This window comes from Carassius carassius, chromosome 4 (genome assembly GCF_963082965.1).
Source record: "Carassius carassius chromosome 4, fCarCar2.1, whole genome shotgun sequence".
Lineage (NCBI taxonomy): Eukaryota > Metazoa > Chordata > Actinopteri > Cypriniformes > Cyprinidae > Carassius > Carassius carassius.
The window spans coordinates 6,108,006-6,122,517 of record NC_081758.1 but is presented as its reverse complement, the minus strand read 5'-3'; the positions used below and the strand labels follow the sequence as shown (position 1 = coordinate 6,122,517).

The 14,512-nt window shown below is 40.4% G+C and overlaps 1 protein-coding gene across 2 annotated transcripts in view; it reads right to left on the bottom strand.

The window, feature by feature from the left end:
* Positions 1 to 34: 34 nt before the first annotated feature.
* The window catches only part of abl1 (c-abl oncogene 1, non-receptor tyrosine kinase), a 61,004-nt gene continuing 46,526 nt past the window's right edge, over positions 35 to 14,512 (bottom strand). For both annotated transcript variants that reach the window (XM_059545637.1, XM_059545646.1), the window contains exons 4-11: positions 12,043 to 12,315; positions 11,649 to 11,733; positions 6,203 to 6,380; positions 5,477 to 5,661; positions 5,252 to 5,404; positions 3,266 to 3,355; positions 3,057 to 3,185; positions 35 to 2,966 (exon numbers count right to left, since the gene is read on the bottom strand). In XM_059545637.1, coding sequence (XP_059401620.1) covers positions 1,354 to 2,966; positions 3,057 to 3,185; positions 3,266 to 3,355; positions 5,252 to 5,404; positions 5,477 to 5,661; positions 6,203 to 6,380; positions 11,649 to 11,733; positions 12,043 to 12,315 — 2,706 coding nt within the window. In that variant the 3' untranslated portion in view covers positions 35 to 1,353. The remainder of the gene's footprint in view (positions 2,967 to 3,056; positions 3,186 to 3,265; positions 3,356 to 5,251; positions 5,405 to 5,476; positions 5,662 to 6,202; positions 6,381 to 11,648; positions 11,734 to 12,042; positions 12,316 to 14,512) is intronic.

The following is a 14,512-nucleotide window of genomic DNA, read 5'->3' as shown; positions in this document are numbered from 1 at the left end:
GACAACATGAACACACTGACAGAAACAAATTACGTTGTTCAAGTAGAAAAATTGCTTTGTATTTTTTGCAATAAAAAAATTGCACCAAGGTTACAGGAAGAATCAACTAAAAATAAGTGATGTGTATTTACAAAGATGAGCAATTAGTCTACAAAAGGGTGAAGCTTGAATACAAATTTAATAGTGGCATGATTTTAAGAGAAAAAAAACAAACATGAAATGTCAACACTGGTAGTACCATGTTGAATTAAAAGCTTGTGGTTGGCCTCTTCCTCAGGCGTCGCAGTCTAATGGCAAAGTGTTGGAAAAGACAAACTAATACTGAAAACTACACAAGCAAAACAAACACAAAAGTTTTAGTAAGATAGTCATTGACTCGACTCCCATCACCTCAATTAGAATCATGGCTTGTGGTCACTGGATAAAGCTGCTCCGTCAAGTCCGTGATCCTGGAGCACTTCTGTCAGTGGTGTGTGGAAAACCTTTGAAATTACGTCAAGTGGTAACTGAAGATCTTACAGAGGACATTACAAAAACATCTATACCTATACTGTTTCTGAAGCGCTGATTCTCACTTCCAAATCTTTCTCCTTGAGACAGTAGTGTTTCATTCACTGACCAATGATTCATGTTCAGCGAGTCTCTTTAAGGCAACCGTAGTTTTGGAAAGGCATGTATGTAGTAATTGTGCTGTAGGAACACTTGTTCAAAACCCTTGACGGGCCTGGAAAAGGTGAGAAAACCTACTTAACGACCCCATCAGTGAAATGTCAATCATGGCACAGTGTTGCAATCATACAATACTTGATCAGTCGGTTTGAAGTTCCTCATATCACAGGGACCATTCACATCTCACAACAAAGCCCTTTCTCGACTAACCACACAAAGAAATCTAAGCTGGACACGTCAATAAACAAGTCTTTATCAATACTATGATCATGAATGTAATCGAAAATATATTTTGATCCCTTAAAGAGATTGAAAAGTGTGAGGCACATGAGGTGTTTTTCTGTCAGTCATCTGCAATGTTGAGATAATGCTGTCTATAACAAATACTTTGAGAAAATGGAGAGAAGAAAAGCCAAGGAATTGCAGACAAAGACTCATAAAAAATCAAGTCACTAAGGCTTGGACCTGGGCTACCTTAAAATCGCCAAACAGAGTCTGGAGCAACATTACTGGTTCCCCTGCATTTGTGCACTGCTAGTAATAAGACACTGAATCGTTCTTAAATGTTCCACTATTTGGCATGAGAAAAGCTGAGGTGGGTCCAATGGAAATGTATGGCACGCCACAGCCAACCAAGAGAAGCCCCAGACACACAGATATCAGTTCCATCTGTGCTCTTCTCCGCTACCTCTGAACTATGTCACTGATCTCCTTGATGGAGGAAAGTAGCTTTGAAAAGTCTTGTGTTGTGTTGGCTCCCCCAGTGGCAGCAGGACAGATCTGCAGCTCACGCAGGCTACTCTCCAACTTATTGATGGCTTCACGGAAAGTGAACTTGTTGCGCATCTGCTGGATGGACTCGACGTAGCTTGCGCAATACTTGGACAGATTCTTGCCAGCTTCCAACACTGCACTGTGGCTGCCGGTTTGCTCTGAAATGCGGCCAATGGCAGCTCGCAGGAGCTCCGTGCTCTCCAAAACCATCTCGCGTGTAATGCAAGAATTGGAGAGTCGCTCCGATGGCTGGCGTGTTTTCCTTAGTGAGCGGCGAGTCGTCATGAGGGGAATGAAGTTGGATCCTGGGTCACCAACAGCCGATCCCGTTCCCATCCCTGGTAGCTGACTGCTTGGGGATGTCGAAGAGGTCTTTGGGGGCTGCACTTTTGAAGTGTTTTTTGGCAATTTTTTACCACTTTCTTGGGAAAGACTTGTCCCCCTGCCTTGTTCTGTGGATCCAGGACTTAAAGGGTTTTGTTCAGAGAAGCCTTTGACTTTAGTATCCGAAGAGATATCAGAAGTGGGATTCCTCGAAGACTTTCCAGATTTGGCACTAGACACAGGAGGTGGAGGAGGAGCCGGTTTAGGTTTTGTAAACTTCCCCTTCTCTCTGTCTCTTTGTCCAGGGACTTCAGAAGAGTTCTTGAGCCTACGAGGTCGGCATTCATCACCAGATGCTCCCAGAGGTGGAAGCACATTGGGCTTGAACAGCTCTGCTTGCAAGGCACTTGTTTTGGAATTTTCCATCTGCACATGTGGCCGACGGGTGAGCTTAGGTGTCAGAGTCAAAGGACTTGATCCAGGACTAGACTCTGAGTCCTTAAACACTTCGTCAGGTGCATCCTCAATTTTCTTGGGAAGGCGTGGTGGCGGGGTAAGGGTGCCACCACGTGGCATGCAATCTGCTTTCTTGCGTGGTAAAGCTGGCTTGCCTCCAATGGTGCCAGAGTCAAAGTGAGATGACTGGATGTTACGCGGCAGGGTGACAGACTTCCACTCAGTGCGTTCAGACCCTGGGGGCATGCTAGAAGCGGAAGAAGACCGTAGAAAGCGCTTGGAGTTTGACATAGGATCTTCCTCTGTGGGTGGAGTTGTGGCAAGCTTCCCTCCGCCACCCGATGTTGTGCCTGTGCCCTTTTTCCGTGAATGTGAAGGGAAGAGCTGACCAGGATATACTGGGGCTCCATTGGTGACCCCGACAGCCATGGTATTGTTGGAGCTAATCAGTTTGGAAGGGTCAATGCTGTGCAAGGCATCACTGGTTGAAGCCCCGTTGTTGAAATCATCTCTGCAGTCGGGAACCTGTCCTTTACGATCCAAGTGCCCATCCATCTTACCAAAGGAGCTGCTGCGCTTTGGGGGTGCCGGGGCGGTTCTCTTCTTTTTCTTGATTAAACTGAATGGATTCATTCGGAACTTATCTTTATCTTTAGGTAGGAGGCGATCATCTTCGTTCAAGTTACTATCAAGGACAGGCCTCGGGAGCATCGGGGGCCCTACCACCTCAGCCTCTGCTGCATCTGGAAAGGGTAAAACTTTATCAGTACAATCGCCCACTCTGCAGAAAATAACTCAGAATTAACTGTGAATATTGGGAAAGTAAAACTTACCTGGACTGTCACCATCCCTACTGTCCATATGTCTTCTTAGAGTCCTCGTCTTAGTGGGAAGTTCTGGTGCCTGCTGTATTGGACCCAGTGTCAGCTTCTTACCCTTCTTCCCCAACTCTTTCTCCACCTCTGTAACCCATGAAGATTAAAGATGAGCTATGAGAAAAGTACACACAAATCTCTCTAAAACTCCAGAGACAAAATCTTACCATCAGAGATACTGGACTCTTGAAACATTGTTTCAAATGCCTGGTGAGTTTCAGCAAAAGAAGGCCGCTCTGCAGGGTTCCATCTCCAACCTAAAGATAGAAACACTAACGTCAGTCTAAAAAGCAACTAAAGACCTGTATTAATTAGGGCCCGAGCACCGAGGTGCGAGGACCCTCTTGTATCTGCTTTGTTTATTATTATTATTATTATTATTATTATTATTCTTCTCCCGAATGAATCGCATTTTTGAGGGCTTAAACATGCTCAAAAAGTCATGAAACTTTGCACACGCGTCAAACCTGGTGAAAATTTTCGTCTGATATAGGATTCAGAAGAGGGTGTGGCAAAATGGCTTGACAGCGCCACCTATACTAAGAAAATCAACAGCCTTCCAGCTGTGTTTCACGTACATGCACCAAAATTGGCACACATATGTAACACACCAATACCTACAAAAAAGACTCTTGGAGCAAAATTCGGCCTGGCGAATTTCGATGATTCGCCATGAAAAATTAAGTTGCTATAACTCAGACATACAATGTCCAATCTGCCCCAAACTTCACATGTTTGATGAGACTCCGAACCTGAACAGGTTGACATGCCCATATTCAGTTATAGTCATAGCGCCACCTATTGGCAACAGGAAGTGACATATTTTACACTGCGACTAGCTACTCCTAGAAATTTTATGACATCAATGTCTTTTTTGTGGTCAGTCTAATCTAAAGGCCTGTGCGATGTTAAGTTGTGAAGATCTTGAGTTTTCGTTAAAAGGCGTGTCCATGGCGCCATGACGAAGTTCGATGTCTCGCCATGGGAATAAAAGATGTTATAACTCAGGCATAAAATGTCCAATCTTCCCCAAACTTCACATGTGTGATAAGAGTCCTGGCCTGAACACATCTGAAGGCCAATATTCCATCGGGTGTGGCAAAATGGCTCGATAGCGCTACCTATACACTTTCAACATAGCGCGCCTCGAGCTCCGTTTCACGTACATGTACAAAAATCGGTACACACATGTAACACACCAATACCTACAAAAAAGTCTCTTGGTACGAAATCCGAATTCCAACAGGAAGTCGGTTATTTAGAATTTTCTCTGCAAAATTGGCGTTGTTTTTGCAATTTTCAGGGGTTGTACTTTAACGAACTCCTCCTAGAGATTTGCTCAGACCAACACCAAACTTGGTCAGTTAAATCTAAAGGCCTTTGCGATGTTAAATTGCGAAGATCTTGAGGTTTCGTTAAAGGGCGTGTCCTTGGCGGCCTGACAAATTTCGATGTTTCGCCATGAAAAAGGAAGTTGCTGTAACTCAGACATACAATGTCCAATCTGCCCCAAACTTTGCATGTTAGATAAGACTTCTGCCCTTAACAGATCTACATGCCCATATTCAATTATAGTCATAGCACCACCTGCTGGCAACAGGAAGTGACATATTTTACGCTGAGACAAACTACTCCTAGAGATTTTTTGACATTAATGTATTTTTGTAGTCAGTCTAATCTAAAGGCCTGTGTAATGTTAAATTGTGGCAATCTTGAGTTTTTGTTAAAGAGCGTGTCCATGGAAAAAATGACAAAATTTGATGTCTCGCCACAGCAAAAGAAGTTGTTGTAACTCAGGCATAAAATGTTTGATCTTCCCCAAACTTCACATGTTCGATAAGAGTGCAGCCCTGAACACATCTGAAGGCCAATATTCCATTATAGTGATAGCGCCACATGCTGGCAACAGGAAGATTGGCACATATATGGAATAAACATTGATATATTCTACTTATATTTATGAGTTTAAACGCATATTTCTCACCGTTCACCTATTTACTAGAGCCACTCGCTGCCGGTGAGCCAGGGTGCGAGGGCCCGTTCATCGCTGCTTGCAGCTTTAATTGCTTAATTGTAACCATCTTATTCAAATACTTTAGTTTGAAGAAAATCCAAGGAGCAAAAAGTAGACAGTGATCCAACAAGCTACTTACAGGCCCTCATGAGCTCATAGACTTTCTCTGGGCATCCTTCGGGTCTGTCCATGCGGTAATCTTTCTCTAGTAGCTCGTACACTTGGGACAAGTCAATTCCAGGATATGGAGACATCCCGTAAGTGGCAATTTCCCAAAGCAGGACACCAAATGCTAAAGAGTTCAAGCAAGAATTTTAGTTTTACCCATAAGATAATAGTGAGTGTTTAATTGATTTTTGCTTACCCCACACATCTGACTTAATGGAGAATTTGTTATAGGCCAGACTCTCCGGGGCGGTCCATTTAATGGGAAACTTGGCTCCTACATGGGCTATGTAGGTTTCTTCCGTCATCAGGCGACTCAGTCCAAAATCTGCCACTTTGACTAAGTGGTTTTCCCCAACTAAGCAGTTACGAGCAGCCAGATCCCTGAAACAAGAACCAGGTCTTAACTGGAAACGTGTCACTTCCTATAAATACCATGTTGTCCCTTATCCTTGTCCTGTAATGTTTAGTCATTTTTTTAGTTCTTAGAATGATAAGACTAGAATGGACACGGTATAAACAACACAATAAATACATTTTGTAAACTATCTGTGAAGGACCTGACATTCTAATTGTTTCTGAAATTTACTTTTTAACACGGCTATTCAGTTATCTTGTGTGCTTCTTTTTGTAAATCAGGCCGAAAGAATGATACCACTGCCTATATAGACAATTTAATTATTGTTTGTCAAAGTGCTATAAAACCTGTTCCAACTATTGTGAAATCCCTTCGGTCTGATAAAGCATCACTGAGAGAAAGGCTCAAGGCAGAAACTCAAACTATACACATCAAGCTACTATAAACAATAGTATGAAAAGCCAAGACATTGAATATTTAATAACAATTGACTGGATTTATTACAAACGTAGCACCTACAATCGTCTATGTAGGTGTCACATCTACACTGCAGAACATCTTGCTCACCTGTGGATGAAGTTCTTCTTCTCCAGGTACTCCATTGCAGAGGAGATCTGCGTGGCCATGTAGAGCAGCACCACAGCATTGACCTCCTCATGATCACATTCACGCAGGTAATCCAGCAGGTTTCCATGAGTCATGAACTCTGTGATGATATAAAACGGAGGTTCCCGTGTACAGACACCTGACATTAGAGAAAAATAGAGTACATCAGCAGGTAAGCACTATCCTTCATATCTCCTTCATCTAAAGGCTGTTTCCTGTGACTTTTCTCTCTTTAAAATTAGGTATCGGTAACAACTATGAAACAATGATCAATCCCTAAATTGGACAAATTCATGAAACAAGTATGATGTTTAATGTGTGCATTTTAATTTAAAATAAAGGTAGTTGATTAAGTCAAAGTCGATTTCTAATTCGCAATTAAACAACCCTGTTGTACTGGCCCGTTACTGCTCAAACCTTTTTATAAAAATGCATTTTAATTGCAAATTATATTAGCAATTAACATCATACTTCTGAGTTGTTGTTCTAGATCAGTGTTTCTCAAACTGGGGTTTGCTCACATGCATCAATAGAAGTGCAAACAGTGAAAGATGTTGTGGCAGGCAAGGTGCTTAGGTGCCACCTACAGGACATGCCCGCCATTACAGATTTAAAAAGAGGAATAAAAAACAAGGCAAGAGATCTTTAAGGCTGTGTTATACTTTCCGCATGAGCAATCTGGAGGCGCACACAGACAGCTTGGAAGCGGACAACTTGTATTTATACCACCGTACGTTTAGGTTGATGGTTCGCTCCGAAACAGACATGAGAACAAACAATTGCCCATCTGTGCATGTCTTTATATTGTTTTATTGACAGATTGTACAGGTTCGAGTAGCAAAGGGCTTCTTCACACAGCCTGTGCATGTGCAATGGTGCTTTTGAAGCCTGCTGTACGCGTGGTCACAAAAAATGAGAGGCACGCAGTCGTCCACTCAGAGCCTCCGCGCACACTACGTCACACTTATCTAGCGGTCCATAGCGGACTCGAGGAAGTGGAAAGTATAACACAGGCTTTAGGCATGTGAAAAGTGTGTGGTTAATGCACAGGCTACTATTGTGTCTCCCGCTGTATGTTGTGTTAGGTGCCAGACAGGTTAAAAAAAAGAACAGAAGGGGATACCCAGCTTCCTTTGACTGTTTGTTAACATTTCATTAAACAGTGAGTAATTTATTAAAAAATATACAATAGGTTTCATTCAAATGTTGTGTTTGATAAAAGGGAGTTATTTTAAAAAGGTATATGTATTATGTGCACATTTTTCATATATTTTGTGACTAGTGTAAGAGAGGGGGTATGCAGAAGAGCATTCATGGCTCGTTTCCACCGAGAGGTACGGGTCAGTACAGTACGGTATGATTCGGGAAAGGACACCCAGATCCAGATACAACGATGTATCGTCACAGAGATTTTACAATACGAATATCGATACAGCTGGCCCTGTATCGATATTGTGGCACATGCACAGCAGTGGACAGTGCTTAATTTGGATACAAGAACACAGTTTAAAATAGAGAAGAAAAGTGCAAGTTTTCAAAAAAAAATAATGAATAGAGCTTAATATATAGGCTATAATAATATTTAATCTGGCCGCAGAGGAACAAAACCGGGGTTGCCTGATATAAAGAGATGTTATCCCCGAAACATTGTGCAATACGGAAATATCTTTTAAGCGTGTTACCGTATTTTTCAGACTATAAGTCGCACCTGAGTAAAAGTCGCACCAGTCCAAAAATACGTCATGAGGAAAAAAACATATATAAGTCGCACTGGACTATAAGTCGCATTTATTTAGAACCAAGAACTAAGAGAAAACATTACCGTCTACAGCCGCGAGAGGGTGCTCTACACTGCTCAGTGGTAGACTACAGGAGCACAGAGCAGCATAGAGGCTGAGACGGTAATGTTTTCTCTTGGTTCATGTCAAATTAATTTTGATAAATAAGTCGCTCCTGACTATAAGTCAAAGAACCAGCCAAACTATGAAAAAGTGTGACTTATAGTCCGGAAAATACGGTACTTATCTTTGTCAACCTGCCAACCCTTTGCACGGGCTCTCTTTCCCACCACTATAAACACGCTTGCATTCTGAAAACACCAGTTAGGTTGCAGTTTAGCAATCTCCACTTCAATATTCTATTCTCAGAACATTGTTATTTATCAAGTGTTAATTTACACGAGAGAGAAAGAAAGGAGAGAGGCTGTGCACATAAGAATTACCTCTATTTTGTCGCATTACTCTATTAACAGTGAAGCTGTGGCTTTAATTCCTTTAGAAACAATGACCAGCGCCATGTTGAGAAAGATATTGTAGCTCTTGAGTGATTAAGCTATTTATGGTTTATAAAAATATGCAGAGCAGTGCTAAAAAGTTTGTTCCTGAATGTCTGATTGCACGCAAAGCGTGATCTGTGTGAGTGACTGAACGTGTGTGTGCATAAGATACAGAGGACAGCGCATTAGTTTAGAACTTTTTTTTTCATTTTATTTTCTATTTTTATTTTAAAAAGTAGAGTGCATTCATTTGTGCAATGATATTTTTGTATATATTAATATGAGTACATTACAATATAAATTTATTAGAATGAGTAAATTATTATTTATGGGCTTAAAAACTAAATGCAAACAATCAGAATGTTGTACCTGGTGGGGAGTGTCCAATGTAAACGTATGCCATTACCTATATTGTTCTGTGGTACATTTATGGAGACCCTTCATATGACAGAGGTCAACTGCATATAGTTAGCACTGGCCCTTAAGTATGCAGTGTTCATAAACAGCTGTTTTACTAAATTCTGCTAAATTCAGTGCAGTCATGTATCGTGATATGTATCGTACCGTGGCCTCTGTATCGTGATACGTATCATATCGTGACTTTGCTGGTGATACACAGCCCTACTGTGTATGTGTGTGAAAATAAGAAATGATAAAATACACTGTTGTATTTGCACACTTGATGTAAACAAGCCCAACACGCATAAACAGCATGATAGAGAGAATGAGAGGCTTCATTCCCCTTGTGTTGTCATTCCCCTTGTAGCACGCACAAGTGACGATTTTCTGTCAACCAATCAATGTTCTACCGTGAGTCTACCTCCACCCTTTTGGTATCGGACTACTGTGCTAGGTACCCAAAGGAGTGGTCCCAAAAAAGTGGTACGTTATGATTTGTTATTTTGGTACCATTCACAACTTCTGACAATAGAAATGGAAATAACTGTCCCCCGTACTGTACTGTACCATGCCGCTTGCCTGGACGGGGTATGCGACTTTAAAAAGTTTGAGAATCACTGATCTAGATAAAATCACTAGTGGACCTTCCTGACCCAATTATGTTTGATCAGACATACACTGAACAAAATTATAAATGCAACACTTTTGTTTTCTCCCCCATTTTGAGCTGAACTCGAAGCCTTTTTCTATGTACACAAAAGGCCTATTTCTCTCAAATATTGTTCACAAATCTGTCTAAATCTGTTTTAGTGAGCACTTATCCTTTCCCAAGATAATCCATCCACCTCAACAGGTGTGGCATATTAAGATACTGATTAGAAAGTTTGATAATTGCACAGGTGTGCCTTAGGCTGGCCACAATAAAAGGTCACTCTAAAATGTGCAGTTTTATCACACAGTTACTTGACACAGATGTCGCAAGTTTTGAGGGAGCGTGCAATTAGCATGCTGACTGCAGGAATATCCACCAGAGCTGTTGCCCGGGAGTTAAATGTAAATTTCTCTACCATAAGTCATCTCCAAAGGCGTTTCAGAGAATTTGGCAGTACATCCAACCGGCCTCACAACCGCAGACCACGTGTAACCACACCAGCCCAGGACCTCCACATCCAGCATCTTCACCTCCATGATCATCTGAGAGCAGCCACCCGGACAGCTGCTGTAACAATCAGTTTGCATAACCAAAGAATTTCTGCTCAAACTGTCAGAAACCATCTCAGGGAAGCTCATCTGCATGCTCGTCATCCTCATCAGGGTTTCGTCCTGACTGCAGTTCATCGTCGTAACCGACTTGAGTCGGCAAATGCTCACATTCGATGGCCTCTGGCACTTTGGAGAGGTGTTCTCTTCACGGATGAATCCTGGTTTTCACTATACAGGTCAGATGGCAGACAGTGTGTATGCCATTGTGTGGGTGAGTGGTGTGCTGATGTCAACGTTGTGGATCGAGTGCCCCATGATGGCGGTGGGGTTATGGTATGGGCAGGTGTATGTTATGGACAACGAACAGGTGCCTTTTATTGATGGCATTTTGAGTGCACAGAGATACTGTGACGAGATCCTGAGGCCCATTGTTGTGCCATTTATCCACAACCATCACCTCATGTTGCAGTGTGATAATGCACAGCCCCATGTTGCAAGGATCAGTACACAATTCCTGGAAGCTGAAAACATCCCAGTTCTTGCATGGCCAGCAATTGTGAACAATATTTGTGAGAAATAGGCCTTTTGTGTACATAGAAAAAGTCTTAGATCTTTGAGTTCAGCTCATGAAAAATGGGGGCAAAAACAAGTGTTGCATTTATAATTTTGTTCAATGTATAAATGCAGGACCAAGCCCCAAATATGCCAATGCCTGAGAATGTAATAAGGTTTAGTGTCAAATCACAAAGACTGCGCTGTAATTATAAATACTTTTTTTGACTATTTTGAAATACTTTAAAGTTCAAAAGCATTACATTTCTTTATTACATTTACATTTAAATTTATTCATTTAGCAGACGCTTTTATCCAAAGCGACTTACAGATGAGGACAGTGGAAGCAAACAAAAACAACAAAAAGAGCAATGATATATAAGGGCTATAACAAGTCTCAGTTAGGTTAACACAGTACACATAGCATGGGATTTTAAATAATATAATAAAAAGAAAACAGATAGAATAGAAAAAAGAATAGAGCAAGCTAGTGTTAGAGATCTTTACACATACACACACACACATACAATTGCATAATAAATGAAAAGAAAATAGAATACAAAAAGATTAGAAAGGTAGTTAGATTTTTTTTAAGAATAGAATTAGAATAGTGAGTGTTAAAGTTAGAGGGTCAAATAAAGATGGAAGAGCTGTGTTTTAAGCCGATTCTTGAAGATGGCTAAGGACTCAGCTGTCCGGATAGAGTTGGGGAGGTCATTCCACCAGGAGGAACATTTAATTTAAAAGTCCGTAAAAGTGACTTTGTGCTTCACTTGCAGAACGCAAGCTTCTAGAGGGCACATAAGTCTGAAGTAACAAATTTAGGTAAATGTATTATTAATTTTTATAATAAAAAATATATATATATATATATATGCATTTCCCCAATTTGTAAGCTTTAGTCCCTGTACAAATGAATAAAACTATTACACACTAAAGGTCATGCAGTGTGCAGCACAGGAGAAACACTGGACTCACCTAACAGCTGCACTAAGTTTGGGTGCTTGATTTCTTTCATGACTGCAGCTTCTTTTAAAAACTCTTCCACTTCCATTGTGTCCTCCTGCACAAAAGAAAAAAAACAATTCACATCCAGCCTTCACTGTTTTATGCTCAAAAATGTACGATTTAGACGTGAATATCTTATATATAATAGAGGGTCACTGACAATACTGTCAAATTATCCATATATAGCATTGTTTTTCTCTGCTGTCTTTGTATTCATCAGTCATGTGGTAAAAGCTCATCAAATTAGACCGATTTGAACATGGACGTGGCCTCATCTTCAGAAAACATGAACAAAAAAACATTAAGCAGGTGTGATGTGTTCTCAATGTCTTGAGAAGCTCCAGTTTGTCTCTATTTCACTGACCTTTAGTGTTTTGACAGCCACAGTTAGGTTGTATTTCTTCCAGACACCCTCGTACACCTCTCCATACTGCCCTCCGCCCAGCTTGTGTTTCATGGTAATATCAGTGCGCTCCATCTCCCATTTGTCATAGTTGGGTGAGACACCATAGATGGTGGGCTTGTTGCGTTTGGGCGCTGGGTAATGCAGCGTCGTGATCAGACCATCGGACACCGTGGAATGATGGTGAACCAACTCCGCCAGTGTGTTGAAGCGGCTCTCCGACGACACATACAGCTGCAGGAAGAGAGACACGAGAGTGTGAGCATGATAACAGGCTCAGAACCTATAAAGGTAAATCAGTAGCAAAACTTGAGAGGTTGAAGATCTGAATGTGAGAACTTGTCATATTAATATTTGTATTTGTAAGTTAAAATTTACACTCATGGCTCTGATGTGAAGAGTTGAATCTTTCAAATTTGCACACACAGACAATGATCAAAACACCCGTGTTTTGAATTGGAAGTTGTAGATTAATAGTCACAAATGTGTAGAATGACATTCACACAAAGAAAATGACATATACACACGTTTACGACATATTTACTTTTGCACTTTACTTCAGTTTCGCTGCACAACGTCAAGTCGGCACTTACAACCTCTCAGATCTGGAAGTACAGGTTCAAATCCTAGCGCTCTGACTTTTGCTACTCTTTTTGCGGTATTCTGTTGCAAAACTCACTTGTGCACTTGTATATGCAGATGTGAGAGAGCAGAGCTGGGGGCGGGGCTTTGGTGCGAATGAGAACATTTTATTGGTCGATGCCCGACCAATGAACAACGCCAATTGTTTTCACTGAATATCCTTAGCTTTGACAGGATTTTAAGACACTGCATTCATTTTGCCATTCAGGTATTATCTGGTAGACAAATAATGCAACATATTTTATATGTATATCCCACTGCATATCACTCTACCAGAGTTGCAATATAATGCTGTTTTTATTATTTTTATGTTTTGTAAAAATAATTTTAACATCTTCATTGGGTTAAATTCCTAATTTGCTTGTCAGTAATGAACCTTTTTAAATGCAACATTATTATTATTATTTTTTTTATAAAATCGAGTGTCTAAATGTACATTAAACAGCAAAACCTAAAAAATAAGCACTTATGACCAGAAATACTGTTTTGAGCAACTAGTAGAGCTAAATACATGTATTTATTAAACATCAACAAGGCCATCTAGTGTTTAAGCAATGGAATTGCATATGAATATTATCTTTCTGGCCACCAAATGCCCCTAATTTAAAGCGTGCCTCTTTGCACTGGAATTTAAACCTAAATACTACAGTTATTGTAGTTTAAATAATAACCATATTAGAAAATGTTATATTTCAAATGGTCATTCATGAATCATAATTATTGCGCATATTATTTAGTACCATGATCTCTTCAAATTAACTAAACAGGACTGAGTTAACATGTAGTACAATTATTTTATTGGTTAAAAGTTACACTTAATTGTTTATAGTCACATTTAACTGCCAAGGAGGAGTATGAGAACATAATGCTGTTCCATTTTCCAGTATAAAATGCTATTGTAAGGCATAGTCATTAGTCAACGTAGTTATCCATGCATAATCAGTGCACTTTTTGTGTTACAAATTACTAGAAATCCCTGCAAATATAATAAAACTGCTGTCTGTCCAATACATTTCAAGCATATTGACAAAACGTTTTGTTTAGTACTATTGATAGCTCCATGAACCACATGACCGCGTGGCGGTGAGATCAAAGCATGCTCTGGTACAGCGAGTTTACTCTGCAATATGCAGTGGGATATACATAAAATATGTTGCATTATTTGTCTACTAGATAATACCTGAATGGCAAAATGAATGCAATGTCTTAAAATCCTGTCAAAGCTAAGGATATTCAGTGAAAACAATTGGCGTTGTTCATTGGTCGGGCATCGACCAATAAAATGTTCTCATTCACACCAAAGCCCCGCCCCCAGCTCTGCTCTCTCACATCTGCATATACAAGTGCACAAGTGAGTTTTGCAACAGAATACCGCAAAAAGAGTAGCAAAAGTCAGAGCGCTTTGAACTTGTACTTCCAGATCTGAGAGGTTGTAAGTGCCGACTTGACGTTGTGCAGCGAAACTGAAGTGCAAAAGTAAATATGTCGTAAACATGTGTATATGTCATTTTCTTTGTGTGAATGTAATTCTACACATTTGTGACTATTAATCTACAACTTCCAATTCAAAACACGGGTGTTTTGATCATTGTCTGTGTGTGCAAATTGAAAGATTCAACTCTTCACATCAGAGCCATGAGTGTAAATTTTAACTTACAAATACAAATATTAATATGACAAGTTCTCACATTCAGATCTTCAACCTCTCAAGTTTAGCTACCGATTTACCTCCATAAGAACCAGCCTCACACCAGCCAACAGATGCTCAAAAAAGAGCAGAAGTGACAAT